The 26626-nt window shown below is 42.4% G+C and overlaps 1 protein-coding gene across 2 annotated transcripts; it reads left to right on the plus strand.

Moving 5' to 3' along the window:
• On the plus strand, nt 1-26021 carry atp8b2 (ATPase phospholipid transporting 8B2). 2 transcript variants are annotated; one of them, XM_018680517.2, is made up of 30 exons: nt 1-852; nt 3524-3591; nt 9105-9163; nt 9314-9427; nt 10582-10680; nt 10883-10944; nt 11112-11184; nt 11566-11636; nt 11748-11827; nt 12394-12552; nt 12644-12732; nt 12948-13144; nt 13918-14038; nt 14812-14899; nt 15281-15315; nt 15440-15599; nt 15713-15901; nt 16479-16594; nt 16876-17040; nt 17423-17534; nt 18410-18515; nt 19550-19805; nt 20010-20193; nt 21552-21775; nt 21885-21968; nt 22708-22953; nt 23064-23202; nt 23715-23845; nt 24291-24902; nt 24996-26021. In XM_018680517.2, the coding sequence occupies exons 2-30, from the start codon at nt 3567-3569 to the stop codon at nt 25092-25094; spliced, it is 4095 nt and encodes a 1364-aa protein (XP_018536033.1). In that variant the 5' UTR covers nt 1-852; nt 3524-3566; the 3' UTR covers nt 25095-26021. The 2 variants fall into 2 exon arrangements, with proteins under 2 accessions (XP_018536033.1, XP_018536031.1); XM_018680515.2 differs by lacking the exons at nt 1-852; nt 3524-3591 and adding an exon at nt 5230-5680.
• The last annotated feature ends 605 nt before the right edge of the window (nt 26022-26626 follow it).

A 26626-nucleotide genomic window follows, 5' to 3' on the forward strand; every position in this document is an offset into this window, starting at 1 on the left:
GAGGGCGCTATGACACAAAAGTAAAAAGAAAAGTACATGACAAAGTGGATGCTCAGGCTGTTAAGGCAGCAGAGATGTTTCTGTGTAGATTAATAAACAATATAAAAAGCAGAAACATGCAGTTTCAAAAAAGATTTTTTTTTAAGTTATGTTTCCAATCAGTGGGCATATAAATCCTCAGCACCTGTGTTTGCTATGGGTGATTTGGGTCAGTGGTGGAAGGCTGTTCGCCTCACAGGGCCACCCATGGCTGAGAGGCAGCACGATCAGCATTCCTCCACGTTAGAAGCCTTTCTCCCCTGATGCAGCCGCAGAGAATCCCTGCAGCCAGGTGCAGCTCATCGATAACTGATCAGGTAACACCTGGGCGGAGCTACACAGAAGACAGGAGAGGAGAGGGACAAACAAAGCACCAGGAACACATACAACCGTAACACCCCCACCCTTAAAAGAATCAATACGTTAACAGTTATTGAACAGTTATCAATCGGACACAGCTGCAAAAGCGTTCAAGTTCAATGTGGCACTAATATACATGAATGTCTCGAGTGCAAGGGGTTCAGATGGAAGTGGAGAAGGTGAAGGAGGTGCAGTCTCTCCCCCCGCCTTCCTCTCCTCTCCTCTCCTCTCTCCCCCTGACCGAGTCCAAACCTTGCCTCACCTCTCGCACGGTGTCTTTCCAGCGCGTCCCCGGCGCCCAGCTTCCACCCTCCCCACCTCAGTGGCCTTATATCACCGCGGGACAGCGATCGCCTCCGATTCGAGCCCCGAAAACTTCACCATGACCTCGGCGAGAAGGGAAACGAGGATGTCTCCACCTGAAATCTATGTATAAAAGACAACTTGAAAAAGGTAGGTTATGTGTTTTCCCTGAGCCGTTGTAGCGGTGGTTAGATCGACCTCCTCATCATCATGTATGGCCAGTCGGTTTTGCTATGCGGTCTTGCTTTGTGTCAGCTGAAAATATTGACGTATGTCTCGGTTTTCATAGTGAAATTGTTCGACTCTTATTACTGTACCAGACAATGTGATTTAAGTTAAAGCAGCTCTGTGAGTACAGTAGATACAGTTCTTAGTTTCGGGGGATTTTGAACCTCTCACCACAATGGTATAAAAGTTAGTGTAGCCTGACATTTAAATCATCACATGTACTCAAACTAAGAGTGAAAGTTTGTCTTCATTGTGCAGTGACCCCAGACATCACTGGTACATTAAATGCATTTACACCAGATGTGTAATGGAGCAACTGAGTTGGTTAAACATCTTCTTAAGAAAAACACAGTCTTAATTTTGTTGGAGTTATTCTAATCTTCTACTGTTTCACTGTTTTGTTCTGTTCTTCCTTATGAAAGTAACTCACCTACAGTCTAGTTCATTTTAACAGCATCTCAGACTGATATCAGATAAGTATTTACCACAAGAAAGTAACAGCCACCCAAGCTGAATACATCAGACACTGAAGATGATTAAAAACAAGTCAACAACAACAACAAGAGCACCTTAAGGCCATTACCACACACATCAGTCTATCTATAAGTTTCTCCTCATGAAATATAGGTTGACAACCTGCCTTCAGATCAGGCTGATTACATGATGGCTTAACACTGTAAGAATTATTCTAGTCTTTTGTTGTTTCACTTTATTGTTCCCTGTTCCTGATGTCTTGCAGATATCGCATAAAATTATATTAGTATTTATTATGGTAGTATATCAGAGGAAATCAAAAACTCTGTAATTGAATTGGTCCTGAAAAAAGACACAGTCTGACTTCAGAGCAAGACAAATGCATAATGGTTTAACTTTGTTAGAGTTATTCTAGTCTTTTGTTGTTTCGGTTTGCTGGTTGGTTTCCTTCTGATAATATCGACAGTAGAGTAATCTTGTAGCACATCAGAGGAGATTACAACCCTCTTAAAGTGTTTTTCCTAAACCTGCTCTATTAATATGACCATTCTCTTCCTAGGCACACATCAGTAGGGACAGAGGAGGAGACTAGCAAACCTTTAAAATACCCTGAGGTTACCATCAACAACAAACTTTATTATTATGAGGAGATAGAGAATGTGCTGTATGGCATATGCCTAGCAGAGCACACCAGATGTTGGGTAGAATTATTAGGAAGCAAAACAAATGAAAAAGTTTACTGTATAGCCTACATGTCTATCAAGAAATCTGACTTTGTTTTTTGTAATGTTGATGTGAAGATGTGAAGTACAGATATTGGTGTTGCAGTTCAAAGCCACACATTTCAAGAAGGATTTTTTCCTGCTCCAAATCCTCTAAAACTACAGCCAGACTCCGGTGAGAGAGGTGGAAGGAATTCTGCTCAGAGGCCAAGAAAGGTGCTCAGATATCCAACGTGTCCCCGGGGGCTGCAAGCTTTATTTCATAAGGGCATTGCAGGTCTATAGCATTATACAAGACGCCAGCCACAGATGAAGGAGAGCGAGAGAGATAGGGAGAGTGAGAGTGACATGACATGGTGTGACAGCTGACAGACTGGAGAGGAGAGGGGTGAGAGGACACGGCAAACAGCTCTCATTCTCACTCTGTATGCTTGATTACATTGATAAATATGTAGGATATGGCATAGAAAGTGAGTAGAAAGCAGGCAGTTTAAGAGGAGCGCGTATGCTGGAAACTGGCTGAAAGCTGATCGGCCCAACTCCCATGGGGAGAGGCAGAGCAGCTCTTTCTCAGGAGTATTGATTGGTCACTCGCTGCCTCAACCCCCACCCCCCACCCCCCTGTCTGCCATGCTGTTTGTAACTACCAGCACTACAAACCCCAGACAAAAATGTATAATGCTTCGCCTCTGCAGCCTCATCTATCATCTTTCTGCCTCTCCTTACTTAGCTGAGATAAAAACACAGTGAGTGAAAGCTGTGAGGTGTGTAATATTAACAGGTCAGCATAAATGGAAAGAGAGGAGACAAGTGTAGAGGGGAAAATGAGAAGATGATACATGAGAGAGAAGAGAAGAGAAGAGGTTTTCCTGTGCAGGGAAAAGTGCCGTTCCATTACTCTTTCTTATCCGCTACAGGAGGAGACTGATAGTGGATCTGGCCCGAGCCACCAGTCCCCAGACACAGAGACAGATGCAGCTCTCTGCTGAATGTCATTTCCTCATTATGGCTCTAACACACCAGAGATGGTCTGATGTGTACGTGTGTCCTGTTATGTAGTGGTTGTGATGCCTGACTGATTTTCACTTTGTAACGGCGAGGGAAATACATGTTTCTCACAGCCTGAAACTAAAAAAAAGAAAAGAAAAGAAAAAAAGACATGATGGCAAATAGAGTGCATCACCTCGAAAAAGGCGTGCTCTAAAACAAAATTAGCCATTTCTCTCTCACATTTTTTTTGTCTAGTTCTCACCTCACCTCCTCTTCTTCTGTAAGTACTCCAAACCTCAGCTCTCCACCATGTCCTCCCCAATCCCTCACTCCTCACTGCCTCTCTTAATCATGACTATGCCTACTTCTCCTCTGTCTCCTTCACCTCCTCCTCTTTCTCTCTGCAGACAGTCCCATGGGCCATAGCGGAAAGAAGCCGGCAGAGTGGAGATGTTCAGAAAGAGGCCTCCTCCAGGTCAGTGTCCGGCATTAAATGCATTCATTACCATTTAAACTGCTTTCCTTAGAGTCCGCGTTTCAGGTGGCTTGATGAGAGTGAAACAAGAAAGCTCGCAGGGCCCATCTGAGTCTCACCTTTTACCTGATATAACTAGTGTCTTTAATCACTGGATTGTAGTCAGACAGCACTTAATCACATTACCATACAGGTATAAATGCACACAGGATGTATGGAGGATAGATTCTAATCTGATTGTCCAAACCCAGTCTTAAGGTGTTCAGAGATGCATTAAGAGCACACTCAGGACAAGCAAGAATGCAATCACGTGTTTAATCCACATACAGTAACAATATGTTGGCAGAAACATTTTCTCCTTCTCTGCAGTATTAAAAAAAATACTAACAGCACAACCTGCCATGCCATCTTTCAAATGCCTCACACTTAGGCTCCATTCAAAATGTGATTCTGTGTGTTGTTGCATAAGCTTTAACTGCAAAAGTCAAATCAGACCTCATTGAGGACGACACTTTGTTGATGCCAGCTGTAAATTTAATCTGACTTGTATCCACATGCAGTCTGGATACAAGAGGCATGTTATTGCTAAGTGCAAAGGGGATCACAAGGTGGTGGTGATTGTACTGATAGTGGCCACGCAGGGTTGGAAGACAGAGCCTCAGAGATGTTAGTAGCAAAGATGCATTGCAGGACATGAAGCAGGCCCATAAATTACATTTTTACATGTGAGTTTGATTGTAAAGGTGCTCATGGTTATGCTGAGCTGTCATCATTATTTGCATCTTTAAAACTTGACTGAGTGTGTTGGGCTGATACACAGCATGTAGAAACAGTGATTTTTTTTTCTGGTTTTCCTGTGCATCAGATTTGTTCTGTCAAAAGTTTCTTTATAGCCCAGTCAGTTTCATTGGCTTCAATTACTTTAATATAGAATATACATTACAGCGCTGAATGTATGCCTCAGCATTAATTGGATAGATAGTGTTTTATTTATTAATTTCAATGAATATTTTCAACCTTGTGTTTACCTGTATTGGTGGGAATATAAGAATCACCTGCAGTATCTTTGTTTTCAGCTTCATATACGTGCCTGATGCAAGATCAGGAGAATCCATAAGGGAAGTGTGGTCGGCAATATTTAATGTATTGGCACGAGGCTTGCCGCGCAGCACGTGCTCAGTCACCTGCCTGGCCACTCCCACTGCAGTGCACCTTCTCCTTTTAAAACGTGCGGGAAACTGGACTGCTGCACGAGCCACTTTGGCTCCAAAACGCCACGGGCGGGCTGTAATGGGCTCATGCTCGTTGGATCCAAAATGGCGCCCAGTTTCCTCATACAGGGACTCGCTCAGCTGTGTGAGCCCTGCAGAGGCGGTTGCCACGGTAACGTCCATGAAACGCGGAGCCTATGCGGTTACGTAATGTCCACAGCGGACAGTGTTTATGTTGTGGATGGGACGCATAAGGGGATGCAGACTTTGCACGTGGGTGCGTCGATCGATTGATGAGGCTGCTGTTGTGCAGAATGTATTTAAAAAACACAAGGATTTGTGTTGGTGCAACATAAAGACAAAAACTGTATAACTTATATTTACTATGTAAATTAACATACAAGCAACATATTCAATATTCATAAAAACCTTAAGCAGTCAAAGCCTGTGGCAAGTGACAAATAAACCGTTGCTGAGTTGCTGACTGACCTTATTAGAGGAATGACCTCAGTGTTTCTGCGGCAGGAGAGAGAGAAAATAGAGCAAGGACCAAGTGTGTGAGAGTGTTTTGGGAGGCGAGAGAGAGAGAGAGCGAGCACAGGAGAGGCAGGGATGGGACAGTGCGCGGTTAATCCAACTTGACTCCAAGTTGGGACCGCAGCTTCATCCCCGCGTCCTTGCGGAGATGTGCTGGCGGTCACCCTGTCGTTGAAACAGGCGCATATTTAACGGTAAATCCGTACGGTGACTGTTTAAGTTAAAAGCCAAGATGACTGTACCGAAAGAAATCCCGGAGAAGTGGTTTCCAATCGTTCTGCCCCTGCAAAGAAAGAAACAGAAAGGACTTGATGGAGGCAAATCGAAAAAGAAGAGGACAGGTACGAGTTTGTGACAATTTAGGACGGATTTTTTGCAGATGAGTTTTGTATTTTGTCTTGACTCCTCACTGTGTTTTGTTCGTCTGTTTCTACATCACCATGATCATAAAAACTGCATTTCACTGTTCTCCAAATAAATCATTCCTCACTCTCATCCCAGAGTCCAAGTTTCATCCCTGCTCCTTCGTCCCACTCACCCCAATTTCTATTTAGATGCGTGTTTGTGTACTTGTGTGTATGTATGTACATCTAATCATATAGCTTCTGTTACTTTATGTTTAGCCCCTGTTTGATTCCCTGATCACTACTATTAGACATCATCTACTGACATCAACTGACAACAGTCTGGGTCTTATATCAGGGAAGTTGCAATGACTTTCATTCCTCACACATATGTCAGTGTGTTTAAGTTCACTGCCAACCAGTGGTTTTGGCTTCATCTCACCTCTTCTTTTTGTTTTGTTTTCACTCCTTTGTCCCAGCTGCTATTTGATAACCTGTCTAATGTCACTCAAAGTCATTGCTCAGTTTCTGCTGTTTTCCTGATGTCAAGGGCTGTCTATGAATTTCTGTTTACATGAGTGGGGTGTGCAGGAGTAAACAGAACTTTACCTGAATCAGATTTTTTTTTAAATTAACTGGAGGATGTCCTTGTCTCTGCTGCCTGAGACACTGATCAATCCTCTAGGCGCCAGCCTCCGCTGTCGCTGCACTGCCTCGTCTGTATCCTTATTCCTTCGTTAACTATCGCAAATCACGTTGGATGTGCACCTTCATTTGACCTCCAGCCCATCGGTCTGTCACTGTGTCAGTCGCATCGTTTTCCAACAAATTAGATCACGGCGTGCGTGTGTGCGTTTATGCACGTGCACGCGCATGACTGCAGAGAGCTCTGCTATCCCGTTTTCATCTAATTAAATCAGCCACATCGAGTGATGATCACTTCTCCACAGAGTCTCGTCCTTACTTAGGTTAGTGATGCCAAGGGCAATAATATTTCCCATAGCTCAGATTCACTATGCTCTTTGGTCATTATTGTTATGGTTGCAATCTGCATTAACTGTGATGTGAGAGTGTGTCTGTGTCTCATGGAGACATAAAGAGATTCAGAGCTGTGGCACGTGCCCTCACATGTCCAGCCATGAGGGGAAGATTGTTAAAGAGACAGGGGGTGGATGAAAGAAAATTAGTGCTTAAGGATTAGGCTAAAGCTGGTCATTCCGTGTAAGGTAGTGCGACATTAAGTATTTTAGTTTGAATCAATATTTATGTACTCCTTTATGTCTCAGTTGTTTGTGGAAACCTTATGCTCGCAGCAGACTAAGCCTGCAACTCAAAGTTTCTCAGTAATGGAGCTTTATAGATTTATACAGATTTGCTGTGTAGCAGCTCGTCTGCGTCAGGGCTTCTAAATGCCCTTGAAGCTGTCAGAGGCATTAAACACTTAATGGGCAGTTTGCTAAAGGTGCTCATCCAGTCAGGTGGGGTTGGTCAGCTCGTACAGGAGCGACTGGGACAGATGTCGCCTGCTCCTGACATCAGATGCTGGGAAGCCTCTGTGACTCTGTGTTTACCTGGCTTCATGGAGGGTTAATGCAGCCCTGGCGCTGCCTGTCAGACAGATCTCTCCGGTGAGCACTTGCCCCAGAAAGCAACACAACGACCTTCAGATAAGAGTGGAGAAGTGCCAGGAGGAAAGGGGGTAGAGCAGAGAGAGAGGGCTGGAAGAGTTTCAGTCTGCACCTACACCATCAGACAAATGTGATATTGTTACACTAACCAGAGTTAAAAGGGAGGACATATCAAATGCCATCAACCCTGAGCTTTATTTTAATATACACTCAGATATCTGACAGCTGTAGCTCCAATTATCTTTAGATACACTGTAGATTAAATATTTCTGGGTATATTAGCCCATTGTGGTTAATGCTGCAGATCAATGAGCAGGACTGCTTTATGGGAGTATTACGTTTTTAACATGATTTTTGCATCAATGTGATGAAGTACTGACATTAGATATTTCATTTCCTGGATTAGCCAAACACAGACATTCCTGTCTATTCTATCAATAAACAGCTGATTGTCTGGAAAATGTACTGTATTACAATATTTATCAACTTTATAGAACATCATGATACAGGATTTGATCCATATCACCCCTGTTGTAACTCTCACCAGATGCAGTGTGCTTTCACAACTCTCACTAACTTGTAACTCTCACCGGATATCTGCTAGTTACTTAAGATATATAGCAAAGGTGGAGTAATTTATATTCTCTAACTTGACTAAATCCACTCTGACAACAGCCCAGCTGGTCTGTAGTCAACCAGAGCTCATCCGCCACAACAAATCTGTCTCATAACCCGACAACAAAGGGGAGCTCTTACAGGATCTCTTTAAGTGACCCATGTTCGTTTGTTGAGGCTGAATTCTGCCGAGACAAACATGGGTGTAAACTGCACAAGGTGAGACAGCTTCACAGTGCTGCAGAAACACAGGAAACCACAGTGTCTTTGTTTATTCGTGTGCATTTTTGATTCTGGGGTAATGGCTTTTGTTGTGTGATGTCCCTTCCTGTGGTGCCTCACTGCCTCTCAGCCGTCAGTCAGAAAGCGTGTTAAGGACTTTATGGTTTTACAGTTGCAGCACAAACGCACGCTTTGGCCCTGAATATTGTGTCTGCGTGCATGTGTGAGTGCATGTGAGCTGTGTACAGCCCCCTGCGAAACAGGCCAGTCATTTGGTTTAAAAAGCAGTCTCATCAATATTAGAGGAGACAGGCCTGGTGGAGGAGGAGGGGAACTCCCAAACTGCTCTGCATCAGCATAAACAGAAACCTAAAAACAGCAAGAAGATAAAGAGCAGGGTCAGGAGGGGAGAGGTGCAAGAGCTCGAGACAAAGAAATTTACTGTTTTATTTTTATTCCCTATAGATTTAAGACTGCTGTGTAATGTACTGTAATGGGTTTCCATCTGTATTCATCTGTGACTTCCTATAATGAGTCCCAGTACCTTTTGACTCACAACCGTCATACATGGTTAGGTTTTGTGTGTATCCGGTGATTACGAGACAGAGGCAGCAGTTAATTACACATCAGAGGTAATTGATTAGCTCATTAGTGCCAGCGTGTTTGTGCGTGTGCATGAGACAGAATGATTGTATCTGACCCTCTGTCTCCACTGATAACGCTCAAACAAACTCCAGTAGACGCCCAAGCTTCACTGATTTATAAAAACATGCACAAACATCATGGATTATCCTTCTTATGTCTGTCTCCTTCACTCTCTGTCAATGATGTTGGTGACGTTTTTTAGGTTTTCATTTTGACACACACAGATGCAGAGGTTTGGGTGCTTTCTGTATGTTTTTGTTTTCATGCTGTATCGTCCTTTATGACTCATTTCGTGTCTCATGTTTCTGCAGAGGAGGAGAGAAGGGTCAGAGCCAACGACAGAGAGTACAACGAAAAGTTTCAGTATGCGGTAAGAGAATGTCCTGTCTTCTCCATTTTCTCCCAAAATATAAACTCTTTCATAAAAGATGATAAAACATTTTAATATTTGAAACAGTTAATCTTAAAATGTGATCATGGCGTGTATAATATATATCTTTTATTCCCTCCTGTCGTCCAGAGTAACTGCATCATGACATCCAAGTACAACATCATCACCTTTCTGCCCGTCAACCTGTTTGAGCAGTTCCAGGAAGTAGCCAATACCTACTTCCTTTTCCTGCTCATACTGCAGGTGAGGAGAAGACGTGAAGGGAGGGATGGAAAAGAAAAAAATCTTTAAATCTGTGTTTTTGTGTGGGTGTGCAGTTGGGGTGTAAAAGGGTAAAGAGTCATTGGTTTACATCACTGAAAAACAAAGATGTGTCAGAAAGTGGTAGTTTGCTTGAGGGTTGAGGCAGATGGAGATATGCTAATGAAATCAATTCTGTGGGAGTGTGTGATTAGATGGTATTTAAAAAAAACAGAGTTGGTGAACCTAACTTCACATCTTTCTGCATTTGAGGGATTTGATGGAAAAAGCGCAGTCACTGCTGACTGTGGGGTAAAATAATTCCTACCTAACAGTTTCATATGAACACCTTTGACAGTCATGCTGATCAGGCATAAAAGAAAAAGGTTTCCCGAGTTATGATGTTTAATATTATCAACATTGTTATTCCAGTTTTGTTGCGCTTTAAACATGCTAGTGGCATGACTCAATGCCCCTCACAACTACTGAATGGATTGCAATTAACTTGTAGACATTCATGGCCCTCAGAGGATGAATCTAATTCTAACTTTGACCTTTGACCTTGACCTTCTTTCTCCTCTAGCACCACCAGCAGGTCAAAATTTAAATTTGTCCATTATGGTTTATGCCTAAACTCTACAGCAATGACATTCCCATCACTCTGTACTGTGTTTAGTGCTAATTAGAGAATATTAGCGTGCTAATACGCTAAATTAAGATGGTGAAAATAGTTTATTTATACTTACTAAACATCATCCTGTTGTCAACACTGTTCTTGCTAGCTTGTTAGTATGCTAAGTACCGACCCACTAACATGGCTGTAGTCTCTTAGTCTTGTTTTAAATGTCATATAAAGAATTATATTCTTCTTAATTGACTGTGGAAGCTGTACAGCCATTTGTGCTTATTAAGCCCAGTTCAAAACCTAGAGGGAAAATATAAAATTACATTGTAGTCAAACAGTACTTTCTGGAAGTAGCTTGCAGTTAGAACCAAATGCACCTCATGCTTTTGGTACTATGGTACAGACAAGTGCACTCAGTTTCATAGTGGCGTGCTGTGTGGTTAGGGTCAGATGTACCTGTCTCTGTATCACACACAGCCTTTGTGCCCCTGTTCACACTAATCTGTACACCAACCTCTCTGTCTCTGTCCAGTTGATACCTCAGATCTCCTCCCTCTCCTGGTTCACTACCATTGTGCCTTTAGCCCTGGTGCTGAGCATCACTGCAGTAAAGGATGCCACAGACGACTATGTGAGCATGTTTTTTATGCACCACACACTCACGCAACTATGCACTTGGCAGGATAACATTACAGTGAAATACAGTACAAGGACTCCTGATTATTTCTAGCAGAAACTACTTTCAATTAGCGCAGAAACAAGTGGCTTCTGTTAAATATAGTGGGCTTGACTCAGCTCTTGAAAAGCTCACGGTTGATCTTTGTCTCCCGCAGTTTCGTCACAAGAGCGACAACCAAGTGAACAACCGTCAGTCTCAGGTCCTCATCCGTGGCTCGTGAGTCTGCTGTTTGTTGTCTTTATAACTAAGAGCTTCTCTTTCCTGTTGAGTCTGCTGCGTTATTCAAGTTTTTTCAGGTTTTATTGACAACGTTTCATAAGTCACAACAAGCTTCTGTCACTCTGTTTCTCTTTACTGTTTTCTCTTGGTTCTGCTGTTTGCAGTCTTCAGAATGAAAAGTGGATGAATGTTCGAGTGGGTGATATCATTAAACTGGAGAACAACCAGTTTGTGGCAGTAAGTGTGTGTCTGACACAGTGATACACGTCACTATACGTGCACACAAACACACACACACATTTTAATTAATATTGCTTTATTACAACCGAGCAGCGGACTGTCTGGGTTCTTTAATCATTTTAAATCTTAATGTGATCATTTGCTATAATACTAAATGGATTTCAGTTGATTTCGGTACGTGCCTCATTAAAAGACACTAACTAGTTAATTAAATAAATTAATTAAATAACTTTCCCGTAGATGGAATTACGCTGTCATTTTTTTTGCTTTGATAATAGACACTAACTATCATCACCATGTCAGAAGTGATTCTCTAATTCGGTTCCTGTGCAGTGCCGTGCAGTGGATGCTAACCTCAGCTATCATATCTATTTTCAGGCTGACCTGCTCCTGTTGTCCAGCAGCGAACCTCACGGGCTCTGTTACATCGAGACAGCCGAGCTGGATGGGTCAGAAAGCACACCGCACCTCACCACAGATACACAGCACCTCACACATCTGCACAGGAGCAACAGGACACTACATCTAAATCGCAGTGTGTATTATGTATTATCTTGCAGAGAGACCAATATGAAGGTGCGTCAGTCTGTATCAGTGACATCTGAACTTGGAGACCCGAACAACTTGGCTTCTTTCGATGGTGAGGTTTGAAAAACAACGCCACTGTCTTCTCTTGGTTTCTCTTTTGGCTCATCTTCCTTTCTCGATAATGTAAAGGTCAATGGTTTTCAGCCTGTACCCATGTCTTATCCACCCTCACACTGTTGCACATGAACAAAACAACACACACACACACACACACACACACACACTTTCTGCCCTCCCCTGCCAGCTTTGAACGACAGCCTATCATCACCCGCCCACACACAAAACAAAACAGTTTCATGTCAGCACAGTGCACCCACACACACACACACACACACACATACGTGCACTCCTCACCTGCTCAGGAAAATGTATTACTGCAGCAAATCAACCCACACTTTGCCTCATATCAGCTTACAAAAGGTGTGTGTGTTTCAGCCTATGTGTGTGTGCCACCATCATGATGTCATGAGGATGATTAATGCGACACTACGTCATACAGCTAGGAAAATAAACCTAGTACTGTAATTGGATTTTGGTGGACATCTGTGATATAGCATCTAATTTCCATTTGTGTGTATGTGTGTTGTTTGCTTGTCCCGCACTCTTCCGTGTGTGAAGGTGAGGTGGTGTGTGAACCCCCCAACAACAAGCTGGATCGTTTCTGTGGGACTCTGTACTGGAGAGACAAGAAATACACCCTGACCAACCAGAATATGCTGCTACGAGGATGCGTCCTCCGCAACACCGAAGCTTGCTACGGCCTGGTCATCTTCGCAGGTTGGTGCTGTGTTTGGGTGTGTGTGAGACATATATGTGTGTGTGTGAGATGCATGTATAACAGGTTTGACTTTCCCTGTTTCTGTCCCAGGTCCAGATACCAAGCTCATGCAGAACAGCGGTCGCACCAAGTTTAAGCGTACGAGCATCGATCGTCTGATGAACACTCTGGTCCTCTGGGTAGGACACCCCAAACCTCTCACTTTCATGGCTCATAACTATTTCAGGACATGATCACAGCTGCTTCAATCAGGTTTCATATATCCCCTCTAACAACGTATTCTGTCCCAATTTGGGCTCAACTGACTCAGAGATCCAACTGTAAGATATCTGATTGTACATCTACATTTGCTTTCTCTGTTCTCAGTGTTTCTCCATCTGTGTGTTTCCATCAGATCTTTGGCTTCCTGGTGTGTATGGGTGTGATCCTGGCTGTTGGTAATGCAGTGTGGGAGAGAGAGGTGGGGTCCTTGTTTCAGAGCTACCTGCCCTGGGACCCTCCTGTGGACAACTTTCTGTTCTCTGCCTTCCTCTCCTTCTGGTCCTACGTCATCATTCTGAACACCGTGGTGCCTATTTCTCTATATGTCAGGTGAGGAGAAGTCTGCGACTAAGAGACATATTGTGGAAAAAGAGTGTATGTGAGAGTGATGTGAGTGAAGGACAACTGTAAAACACAAACAGTTAAGAGAGTTTTCAGTAATACTCAGGTTACACTGATACCTTAGCAGATAGCTGTTGTCATGTCCAGAGAACACACTATTTTATGTTCACAGGGAATCAGATGATCACACTGCAACTGTATAATGACTGACAACAAAAAAATATAAATGTAAATGGACCACACACACAGTGAACACAGGTAGTCAGGGATGCTTTGTGTTGATTGTACTGTATGTATTAATGCATTTTTTGACCACATGCAACAACTAAATAGATCTAATATTTTATATTTATTTTTTTGAGTTCAGCGAAATGAAATAAAAATGAAACATCAGGAACTCTTGTAAAGGAGAAGGAGTATGTGGAGTTTTGAGTTATGAGTAATTTCAATAATGAGACAGAACAGATTACAGCAATGATCAAAAACACATGAAAAACCACAGCTTATCACAGCCACCCCTCTTACACTTCTTCTTGAACAAGCTGCAAACATTGCAGACGGTGCAGGCAATAAATGCAAGTTGAGCATTTGTCACTTAAGAATAAAGCAAATGTGCTTTTGTACAACCTCATATCTAATTACAGTTTGTATGCAATGTGAACTGTGCTGCAGGAGGCATAAAAGACTAATTATAATCCTGCCTGCATTTCAACATTACTGGTTTTGTGACCCTGTTCCTCTCTCTCCTCATCCTGTATCAGTGTGGAGGTGATCAGACTGGGTCATAGCTACTTCATTAACTGGGACCAGCAGATGTTCTGCTCACAGTGTAACACAGCAGCTGAGGCCAGGACCACCACCCTGAATGAGGAGCTGGGCCAGGTGGGAATCCACACATAGACAGAATATACAGTCTGAGAGATATTGATATTTCATGCGTGTTCTGTCCATCCGTCCTAGTTTCTGTTGCTTTTCAGATGCTCCTGATGCTTTGTTAATTAATGTACCATCTGGTTTAATTTAGCAAATAAATTTTGCATTAACTGAAAGATGGAGCCACTTGTTTCATGCTTCATAAATGAATTGCACCTGCAGACTAAAAGGAATCTAAATTCTGACATGAGGCTTCAAAGATTGGTCTGAAGAATGTGTCATTTTCTCAGGCTATAATTAGGGTTTAGAATAAGCAGTCAAAAAAAAAATCTTCACGGTAAACCCATTACGAGCTTTTACAAAAAACACTTTTTATCTTTAAGCTAATTATAAGGGCAGAGGACAGCTGTGGCTCCACCTTTTTATATTTCAGAATACACTGTTTTTAACATACATGACTCAAAAATTAGCAGACAGTCAAAGATAGCTCCAAGAGCCCCACTGACTGGCCTCCACACTTGCCTGTCTGCTCATTATTGAGTCGTCTATGCTCTGATGAAGGTCTGATAGACAGAGAGCACACAAAATAAAGTGATCTGCATGGATCTTAAGTGTGCGGGGATCTTTTCCAGCACGATAGTAGACAGCTGGTCGGGTAGAGCTGTGGTCATCCTACAAATGAATACAGTGTTTCCAAAACCTGGTTTAATCTTATTTTTTATATGTAGTTTACAGTTAAAGTAACTTTCAATTGGTACCATTTTAATTCCTTTGTTTTTTAGGTTGAATACATCTTCAGTGACAAGACTGGAACTCTCACTCAAAATATCATGAGCTTCAACAAGTGCTCCATCAATGGACAGACTTATGGTAAATATATACATATAAATATACACACACACACAAACAAACGATACAGGTAATGTTTTATTTTACAGGTCCCATAAAAACTCAGATGGTTTGTTGTTGTCTGAACTATTTTTTGACTCACCTACCACATAATTTGCTATTTTTTTACTTTAAAAAATCCAATATAGTTAGCAACTAACAATTTCTCCATTAACCCTTAATCACTATAATTAGTAGCAAATTGTGTACACCTTTCTTGTATCCTTGCAACTTACAGCTAAATATCAGGCTGTTTATAGGAAATTATGAAGAAAGGAAGTTAGCTGGAAAATACCTATGAAATGAAGTGTTACCAAAATACACAAGAAAGTCTTAAACATCTGGTGTTTGTGTTGCTGTCAGGTGAAGTTACAGACCCACTTGGACCTCAGCCAAAGGTAAGCAGCCTTAAAAAAATCTATTATTTACTAAAACACAAATTCACATAAACATATACTGTATATATAATGTGTGCTACTAGTTTATGGTAATCAGAGTTCATGACTCTCCGTTTATCTTCAGAGACTGGACTTTACTCCCTTCAACCCCCTGGCAGACCCGGACTTCTGTTTCTATGACGACACGCTGCTGGAATCAGTGAAAGTGGGAGACTTGCACACTCATGAGTTTTTCCGCCTGCTCTCCCTCTGTCACACGGTCATGAGTGAGGAGAAGAGCGAGGGTGAGAGGAATAATCTGGGGAGGTTTAAAAAGTTAGCAAACAATGACAACAACGCACCACCTGTCCATTATTTATTGTCTATTATTTGTTGTTATTTTTATCTGTCTACACAGGAGAGCTGGTTTATAAGGCTCAGTCTCCAGATGAGGGCGCTTTAGTGACAGCAGCTCGTAACTTCGGCTTTGTGTTTCGCTCCCGAACGCCTGGGACCATCACCACAATAGAGATGGGACGGCCCGTCACCTACACTCTGCTTGCCATTCTGGACTTCAACAACATACGCAAAAGGATGTCTGTCATAGGTGTGTGTCTCCATTGATTTATAATGTTAGGGTAGGTGAAAATCTGATGAAAAGTCATCCAGATCATAAGGATAAGGACTTTTCACACTCTCTTTTCACACTAATTTTAGACACTAAAAACAAAACTGACACTCACACAGGATGTATATCACCAGTGAAACATTGTAGTGAGCTCATCTGATAAATTCACATTTAAATCACAAATATGTACCTAAATCATGATCCACACTCCTACAAGCTGACAGGAGATGAGCTATTAGTCATGTTTACATTTTATCCTTCAGCGAGATTTCACTGTGTGTTCCTGTGATTCGTCTTCCTGTTAAGGTGCTGGAAAACTGCCCAGAAATCACTGGTCGTAAATCACTCTTGCCTTAGCAACAACTTTTGGTCTAGCAGTCACAGAGCAGTGAGACCACAGGGGTCTGAGCAATGCATGCATGACCCCCGCTGTATGTAGGAATGACATTTGTTCAACCAGCTGACAAAGAGGAGTCTCAGTATTTGAAGGTAATGGAAGATTTGTGTGGATCCCTTGGAGCATTTTGTTTTCATTACACTGTTAATTCATTTTCAGTGCGTAACCCAGAGGGCAAGATCCGCCTGTACTGTAAAGGAGCTGACACTGTGCTGCTGGAGAGACTCCACCCCTGTAATCATGAGCTGATGAACATCACCTCAGACCACCTCAATGTGAGTGGACAGACTTCAGCTAGTAGATAGAGCTGTACTGCCATCTAGTGTCTTCAGCTGCAGCACTGTCATTGCACATACTTCCTAATCAGATAATGTGCATAACCATTACATGAGGCAGACACAGACATTGTTTTGACCTAAAAACCCAATTATAGTGGAAATGGTGGACAACAGCAGAATGCCATCAACCCATAGATATTCTTTGTTTCCTCTCATGTGTATTTTCATAACAGAACACGTGTGTATTGTTTATGTTTGTGTTTGTCTGTGCCTTTCAGGAGTACGCGGCGGACGGGCTGCGGACCCTGGCCCTGGCCTATAGGGACCTGTCAGAGGATGAGTGGGAGGCGTGGTCAGCCAGCCACCGCTGTGCTGACAAGGCCACCGACTGCAGAGAAGACCGTCTGGCAGCCGCTTACGAGCAGATAGAGCAAGACATGATGGTCAGTGACTCAGTTTGAGAGTGTGTGCACGCCTGTGGTTTATATTTAGGGGGTGTTCTTTCAGTGGTTTTCGTTTTCTCTGTCTGAAACATTAAACCATATGTCTCTCACAACATAAGCACTTCCTTCTGCAGACAGAATAAAAAAGGGAACTTAGTTAATTGGTGGGAATTTCCTTTCTTTTACTGCATCTTAAAAAAAGTTGTCATCATTTTTCATTGCATGATTGATTTAAGTGATTTGATGAGAGAGATTAGTGGTAACCTGTTTTCCACTGCATTATTCAAGCCATAACATAAAAAAATCTTTCTTAAATCCTCTGCTGGTATGGTATTGGAAATTGTGTGTGTGTGTGTGTGTGTTTGTTTGCCTGTGTGTCTAGCTCCTAGGTGCCACGGCCATAGAGGACAAGCTGCAGGAAGGTGTCCCGGAGACCATCGCTGTCCTCTCTCTGGCCAACATTAAAATCTGGGTTCTCACTGGAGACAAGCAGGGTGAGACACACACACCTTTTCAACTTTCAGGGAGCCGTTTGCATGCTGTTGTTTAAAAGGTACCAGAATATGCAATGGTTCAAACAAATTAAGAGCCACATCTTTGTGCTGAGGTCAGTATTGTCACTGCAGCCATCTCCTCTGTGGCCTGTTGTCATTGCACTCTGACCCTGTAGTTTGTACACAAATGCAAGCACACCAGAAAGTCATCAATGTTTGACATAAAACTATGTAATCCTGCGAGTTCCCTTGCACTAGACAAGAGCTAGAACAATGAAATTTAGTTTGCAAACATGCAAACATCTCAACGAGTGTCCCACAGATGTCCTCTAGAGAAACAGACATATTGTTGGATAAAGCTGGTAAAAACTGGTGGTCACACAGACTGGGAATTAATCATTAGTGAGGAACTGCAGGCAATCCCCACAACCATGATGTTCCAGAACTGAGGGATTTAGAGACACATGCTAGGTCAGCGTAGCCAGCAGCCACAATGTATTTATAGACGTTTGTGGCTGCAGACTCAGGCCCAGAGAGCATGCAGACAGCCCAAGGTGGTGAATAGTGAATGAGCTGAAAACTCTTGACTGAAACAGAACTGGGCAAGGATAAATACAAAAAAGTTTTAGTATTTGCTTGGCTTTAAGAGTGCGCCTATGACACCTTTTAACTTGTGCTGAAGAGAAAGTATCACTTTCTCAGTTTGGCATAAAGACTCAACTTTTAATCTATTTGAACTATTATTCTGATTTCTGTTCTCTTTATCATGTATAAGATAAGATAAGATAAGATAAGATAAAATAAGATAAGATAAGATAAGTTCAAGTGAAATGCTTAACTGCACCCCAGTAACCCACTCTCACTCTCTTACCCAGAGACGGCTGTCAACATAGGTTACTCCTGCAAGATGTTGACAGATGATATGACTGAGGTGTTCATCATCAGCGGACACACTGTCCAGAGCGTACGGCAGGAGCTCAGGTCAGAACACGTCAGTGTTTTGGATGATGTTTGGATTGGTGTTTTTTTTACGCTGTGGTATCCACACTGTGAACTAAAATAATATAAGACAGGTGTTGGTCAGAAAGAAACTAAGAAATGTATGCATGATTGGACTGACTAGGTGTGGTAGCGCAGTGTTCCAGCAAATGTATGAGAATCACTGAACAATATCCACTGCTTAAAACCAAGCTACTAGTATCTGCTTCCACAGCTGTAGAAATGTACTGCGTGCTCCAAAAAGTGTTCATTTATAAAGAGTTCACTCTCTAAAATTTTTAAAGTGAAAATTTGTAGTGTAAAACCATCAATCTGCACAGTCCTGTCTTGTTAGAGAATTTCATTGAAACAATATTGAAGTTATTGGACGATTTTCTTTGCTTATGTTCATGAAAATAAGATTTTTGACTCCATGAAGGACTCAGTGATTTATACAAATTTCTCGCAGGGTTGAATGATGCTCCTGTGATTGCCACTACACTGCATCACCTATGAGCACACACTATTTCCCTCATACGTGGTTCTCAAAACTTTGCATGGCCTTACGATTGCATACCTCAGTTCCCGTAACTTGTGTGAATTGCAAAAATGTGTTGAGTTGAGTTTAAGCTTGGTTGAGTTTGTTGACATTACAACGTTGTTAGAGACTGGCCTCAGTGAGATCAAATGAAAGAGCACACACACACAACACAACACTAAGTTAAAAGCAAGAGTGCCTAAGGTTTACCATTCAACAGTCAAAAAGCCTAAACATGTTAAAATATCTAACTGCATCTTAATGCAATGATTCAGGTGCTCCTGAACACGTGAACACATTGTGCCATAGTTTCACCTGCTCTTTCTCAATTTTGCTGTTTTCGTTTTTATTTCTTCTTTTATTTGTTTGCTGAGCTGTGTCTGTTTTCCCTCCCTCATCTCCTCCGCCATTTCCCTCATATAACCTGTTGTGTTTTGGTGCTGTTTTTGTGGCACAGACAAGCCCTGTTCATGTGGAGCTTGTTTGTCTTCCTCTTCAGGAGGGCGAGGGAAAGGATGATTGAGCTGTCACGAACCAGAGAAGGAGGGAAGGAGGAGGGGATGGAGGGATGGGGAGAGGCATGTTTCATGGGTAATGGGCTAAGAGGAGGACAAGAGGGAGATGGTACAGGAGGAGGAGAAGGGAAACAGCTGCAGTGCCCTCCTCCTCCTCCTCCTCCACCACCACCACCTCCCTCCAACCTCATGGACAACATCTCTGGAGAATTTGCCCTCATAATCAACGGTCACAGTCTGGTACGAATAACAGGCCCCACACTCTCATGCTACATACACATATGCAAAACCAGCAAAGCCATAAAGAATTAAACTGTCAACTGTCAGGAAATAGCAAGTTACCAGAAATGTGTTATCAACAAATCATGTTTCTCTTCTTAAAGTAGCTGTTTTCTTCCAAAGCAACAACTCCTAACCTGTAACTGTACATTTACCCTTTGATAGGCCCATGCTCTAGAGGCAGACATGGAGACGGAGTTTGTGTCGACGGCCTGCGCCTGCAAAGCAGTGATCTGCTGCAGAGTCACCCCACTGCAAAAAGCTCAGGTGGTGGAGCTCATCAAGAAACACAAGAAGGCCGTCACTCTGGCAATAGGAGATGGCGCTAACGACGTTAGCATGATTAAAAGTGAGTTACGCAGACAGGATCGATACATGAAGGATAGCAGAGAGGAAAGAAGGAAGTGTAACTGGATTAATGTTGAGACGGAGAGGAAAGAGAAAGAGAGAAGTAAGGTTCTGCCACATGGGTGGTGTGGCTACCTTTGGGCAATGGAAATTCTCAGCAGAAGTTTGGTAGTAGAAGTTGTTTATCTACTCGGTGTTACTAGTAGTGATGGACGGTGTGACGAAACGTGTGTTGCAGTAGATGCGATGTCCAAATCAAGTTAAGAACTGGTTTCAATGTTTTGAGTGTCCTTTTAAACACTGTTGACATGCAGGTTTTAATAAGCTCATGTTGTGCTGATCAAACCCACAAAACTTTACTTTTAATTCTAATCCCCTAATTTCCCAAGATACCAACTAAGTTGAGCTGAACTTTGAGGAAATTTAGGTAAAGGAAGAAGATATCTAGAATATTTGCATCTGATGGAGTGGAGTCCTTTGTTTGAAAATTTCACTTAGTTTATACATCTTCTAACTTCATTCAGAGCTGGAACAAGGTTATACAGAATGATATTGTCAGTCAGAGTTGGCTGAGATTGGTTTTCTAACCTTATGTTGATTAAAGGGAAACAAAAGTAGAAAACTGGATGTTTAGAGGTTAACCCAACAACCCCATGTTCTGCTTCTCCAAGTGTGTGCGTAATATTCTCTGTTTTGTAAGTGTTGCACCACTTTCCAAGTTTGTCTGACATGAATATGCGTATGATTCTTCAAATGAATTTATGCAATTACTAAGCAGAAATGCTGTCAGTGCAGCAGTAATGGGTGGGGTTGGTTCACATCCTGTGATTTTGTGATCTTAAAATCTCAAAATTTGTTTTTCTTGGAGACATTTGTTGTGTCTGTACTACTTTCTAATAGAGCATACTTTATGAAGGGTTTAGTTGTGATAAATCATGCTATTAATATTGATTAACCCTTTACTAGCTATTAATAAGAACGACCTTGGGTTTCCAGGTTGTGAAAACATTTTTAGTTCTTGAATTCATCAGGAAAAAATCCTCAGACAGACTTACCAGGTTCCTTTGTGGGAAAGTCCAAGTACTAACAGCTTATCAATATTTATACAACTTTTGACCTGACTGAGGGTTGTAAAAAACACTTTTTATTGACCTATAACATTCACATGATTGCATGATTATTTTTGCATTGGAAAGTGATTTATTTATTTGTAACAGAAATAAATAAAGTTCCATATCAAAAACTCCACAATAAAGCCAAAATTAAAACTGGATTTTTCAGATTACAGCTACCTTTATTTGACGTACTCTTCTTTCTTTCTCTGTCCTCCTCTCTTCCCTCTCTTCCCCACTCCTCCAGGTGCTCATATTGGAGTTGGTATCTCAGGTCAGGAGGGGATCCAGGCCGTTCTGGCCAGTGACTACTCCTTCTCTCAGTTCCGCTTTCTTCAACGCCTCCTGTTGGTTCACGGCCGCTGGTCCTACCTGCGCATGTGCCGTTTCCTCTGCTACTTCTTCTACAAGAATTTTGCCTTCACCATGGTGCACTTCTGGTTCGGCTTCTTTTGTGGCTTCTCTGCTCAGGTCAGAGAGTAGAGGTCATGAGGGCAACATAACATCAAGAACCAGAGGTCAGGAAATCACAGTCATGATTTTAACTGTGTGTTATGTGTCTGTCTCCTCTCTCTTGTAGACTGTGTATGATCAGTACTTCATCACACTCTACAACATTGTCTACACCTCCCTCCCCGTGCTGGCCATGGGGATATTTGACCAGGTCTGTTCAAACTGTATTGAGATAATATATACACAGAATATGACATATTCTTTCCATGAAATAGAGGAACCACATGAATTCTCTGCTACTGTTTTAATCTTTATCAGCCATGCCAACAGGAAGACTAAAAAAGGATTAGCTGTATTTTTAGCCACGCCAGCAGTGTAGCTCTGTGTATAGCAGTGACTGTTGGTCAGTCCATAACTTTGGCTCAGCTACTGGCTGCAAAAACTTTTGCTTAAATCGGCATGAAATTTTGTAAAGACATTCGTGGTCTCCAGAGGATAAGTCCTAATGATTTTGGTAACTCCCTGACCTTCCCTCTAGTGTCATCATGAGGTTCACGTTTGTGGTTCTGAAACTGTTCAACACCTATTATATATATGATTTACCATGACATTTTGTACACATTTTCATGGTCCCCTTAGGCTGAACTGCAGTAACTTTAATGATTCATTAAGTTTTCATTTATGTAGCATTATCAGTTCGAACTTTTAATTTGTCCAGAATCTACATGCAGATGACATTCCCATCAGCTTCAACTGCATAGTGTCAATTAGCAAATGTTAGCATGCTAATGTGCTAAACTAAGGTGGTGAAAACATTACTAAACATTACAACAACTGTGTTGTTGTTGCGTTATACATCTGTATTTTGATATTGTCATTGCAATTCGGTTAGCATTAGCATGTAGTTCAAAGCACCACTGCACGAGTGTAGCCTGTCTGTCTTATTGTAGGATGTTCCTGACCAAAGGAGTCTGGAGTATCCTAAGCTGTACGAGCCTGGGCAGCTCAACCTCCTCTTCAACAAGAAGGAGTTCTTCATCTGCATCGCCCAGGGCATCTACACATCAGTGGTGCTGTTTTTTGTACCATACGCTGTCCTGTCTGATGCCACTCAGAGCAACGGAGTGCCCCTCGCCGACTACCAGACCTTCGCTGTCACCACGGCAACAGCTCTGGTCATTGTGGTCAGCGTGCAGGTGAGTGAGCCCTGAGTGGTGTGAGCTTTCCTCACAGCCGAAAACCTCTATATTTAACTACTGTTTGTTCCATCACCTCAGCTGTTTTCTGCATGTGCTTCTGCGTGTAGATCACTCTTGACACAGGCTTCTGGACAGTCATCAACCATGTGTTTGTGTGGGGCTCTCTGGGCTCCTACTTCACCATCATGTTTGCTCTGCACAGTCAGACCCTCTTCAGGATCTTTCCCAATCAGTTCCACTTTGTAGGTTAGTCCTCTTTTCTGTTTATTTGTCTGTCATACACGCATAAATCTATACTGGATTTTTGTGGCAGATTTCAACAAAGAAGCTTTAGAGATAGTGATATATTAACCAACATTTTTTACACAATGATGAACACAATTTTTACTACATTATGAACAATGTGCCTCACCTGGAATTAGGTTATTCTACATTATAACAAATGTACTATTATCATACCTGCAGTAAGCCTATATTTGTTTATAGTATCAGCTCAATAATATATTGTTCAGACTATATTACTGGCCCACCCACATCTAAAGACACAGATTTGTAAATATATAATATACACACACACTTAAATCAGGAATTGATGTTCTCTGTAGTCACCTCCTGAAATCATTTCACTCCATCAGTGAGATCACTGAGTAAAAGATGTCTAATATTCATCTGTCTATACAGTGTTTTGGAATTTCTACAAATTCGTAGAACACATTTGTTCATGTTTCCATGTCTTCTGTGTGTGTTTGTAAGTACAGGTAGCGCCCAGAGCACATTATTGCAACCGGTCGTGTGGTTAACTATTGCACTGGCAACAGCAATATGCATAGTTCCAGTTTTGGCATTCCGCTTCCTCAAGCTGGACCTTAAGCCTCAGCTCTCAGACACGGTGAGAAAACACACAAAAACACAACATTTCTAACACTGATGTCTCCATCTTCTTCATTGCAACACCACGTCAGTGTTGTGTCTTCCCAAATGTCAGTTGGAAAGTGGGCTCAGCCAATGATTAACTGCATGCGTACAAACTGTTCATCTAAGTGTGTGTGTGTGTGCAGTGATTGATGAGTTCATGTTTACCACCAGCGGTGTCTTTAAATAACCTGCAAATATTGACTTGAGCAGTGGAAGCTCTAATGACAACAGCGGATTTTAGTCCATGCATGTAAGCTGGGTGTGGGGCCCGGAGGTGCCTTTTAAATTTGTTTTTAGTTTTCCTTCAATTACAGTTGCTATTTTGTGCGCTGGAGTAAAGTTTGAGTTTGAATTGTCAAGTGCAAAAAGACTAAATCTAGAAATTATATCCCTCTTCCTTTCCTCTGTTCGTACTCCAGGTGCGCTACACTCAGTTGGTGCGGCAAAAGAAGAGAAAGCCAGTTGGTCGCAGCGTTGGAGGCGCCTGGCGTGGCATGGGCAGCGTGTCAGAGGGTCGTCTGGGTGCTCGTGGTGGTTCCAGGAGGTCGGGCTACGCCTTTGCCCACCAGGAGGGCTTCGGAGAGCTCATCACCTCAGGGAAGAACATGAGGCTCTCGTCTCTGGCCCTGGCCACCTTTGCCTCCAGACACAGCTCCAGCTGGATTGACACGCTCCGCAGGAAGAAACACACTCACGCTCACACTCCCCCCAGCGCCTCAGGGGAATGCAGTCCAGCACCCAGTTGTGTCTCGGGGTCAGTTCCACCGCTCTCCAACTCCTCCTCTGTTCTGGGAGGCTCACAGGATACACCCATCGAGGAGGAAACAGGTGCAGCAGCACCGGCCCAAAGTATGCAGATAGTTCCCGCTTCATCCACACAAACCACACCAGCTTTAGCGCCGGATTCTGAATCAGCTGCACCTCAGGGTCCAGCTCAGGCCCTCAATGCTGGTGTCCTCAGCTCATCAGCAGTGAGATGCCATGGGGGAGATTCACCTGGAGGCTGGACACTCACCCTGGGGACAGTGCAGGTGAGCTGCTTGTTATAATTATGTATCAATTAACAAAACAGTTCCAACATATAAAACCATACATCCTGTATTAACTCCTCCTCTCTCCAACAGGAAGCTCTGTTTGGTTGGAAGGGTAGTGCAGCTCGCACCAATGCATCCAACAGCCCAGGACCACCCTCTGTTGCCAAGGAAACCAGCGAAATTGAGTGAAACATTCATAATAAATGGAGGAGTTACTTGTCTATCAGATGTTTGCACGCACATACATGATGTGCTCTGTGCTTTTTTGGAGAGATACAGAGAAACTGAGGTCATATAGACTTTTATAGAAACACGAAGTGCTCTCCGCTCTGTGTCCCAGCTGATATGTCTCAAAATAAATCATTTACATCTGAATCACAGAAGGAAGTGGCACTTCCTTATATCACGGACTTTGCCAACTATCAATTGGGATTTAATGGTGATATATTGTACATGTTCCAGATGACTGTTCATGACTGGCTGATAGAACATCATCAGATTTGCAGTATTAACCGAGGGACAGCAGCAGGTGCAGAGACAGCTGTAAAGATAACTTATTACTGATTATCTAAAAGATTGTTTCCTCATTCACAGCCAAGTCACACAGTATTCCTCAAAATCAACAGTGAGTTGAATGAATGAGCAGTTTAACCTTCAACCAGTGAGGTGCAGAAATAATCTCTGAAAGTGTTTTTTGTCTCTATAGTTCTCAGTGAGAACGGTACCTTAAGTTACAGAACACTGCAAGACTTGCAAGATTTGTTTCCCTTTTCTCTCACTGATATGTTGTCTTACTTATTTTACCTCTACTCCACATTTCCTTTTTTTGCATCATATTGATGTGTTTTATTATAATGGCCTTGTTGAGTTGCACCTTAATGCGAGATCTCAGTGCTTTTTTCTCCTATTTGCAAGTCAGGCCTTTTTTGGTCTGCCAAAGGCCCAGATCATGTTAATGTACCTCTGATGTAACGTCTCATACCGCCACAGTCTGTAAAATGACAAAGTGACACTGGCTTACTTTAGGTTGAACCTGGGCACAGTGCAAAGAAACTTTGTGAAAATCAAAAAGGACAGTTGTGAATATTTAAAAGTGGTTTGTAAAAGTCTCAATCATACATGTTGTCATTTTTGTGTGTGTGTGTGTGTGTGTGTGTGTGTGTGCGTGTGTTTGTGTGTGTGTTTGAACAATCATGCAGATTCATCCTGTGTACATATACTTCAGTAAAGTGCTTTAAATTTTTAATCTTAATTTTTATTTGAGTGAAGGGAAGGTGTTTGGAGATAATAATGTCTTAACAATGCCAAAATTTTGGTCCTCTTGTGATTCCTGATCCATCAGTCACAAGCATAGCATCCCATTTGTGTTGCATAATGCTCTTGTCAAATACAGACCCCTGAACCAGACTGGGGTGAGAGAGTAACCAGAGGAACATTATAATTCTGCTCCCTGTGCTACTGTCATCAAGAAAGCACCTGAAAGCAACGCAGGATGTTGACAGGGTCTGCAAAAATACGGCAAAAACAATATGGAAGTGAATGTGTACGCATTTGGCCTCATGAATTGTTAAAGCAGTTAATTTCTTTGGAGCTGTTGAATGGTGGTCAATAAATCGCTCTCTCACATGAGAGAAACATACTGTGTGCATAAGTGAGCAAAAACATGAGCGCATGAGAGCGTGTGTGTGTGTGTGTGTGTGTGTGTGTGTGCGAGTGTGTGT

Source organism: Lates calcarifer, linkage group LG15 (genome assembly GCF_001640805.2).
Source record: "Lates calcarifer isolate ASB-BC8 linkage group LG15, TLL_Latcal_v3, whole genome shotgun sequence".
Lineage (NCBI taxonomy): Eukaryota > Metazoa > Chordata > Actinopteri > Centropomidae > Lates > Lates calcarifer.

Excerpts from the sequence above, each read along its gene's own strand:
- atp8b2 (XM_018680515.2), top strand. The coding sequence starts at position 5,572 with ATGACTGTACCGAAAGAAATCCCGGAGAAGTGGTTTCCAATCGTTCTG. Across the intron at positions 10,945-11,111 it reads CAGGTCCTCATCCGTGGCTC|TCTTCAGAATGAAAAGTGGA; the intron begins GTGAGTCTGCTG and ends TGCTGTTTGCAG. Across the intron at positions 23,203-23,714 it reads CAATCAGTTCCACTTTGTAG|GTAGCGCCCAGAGCACATTA; the intron begins GTTAGTCCTCTT and ends TTGTAAGTACAG.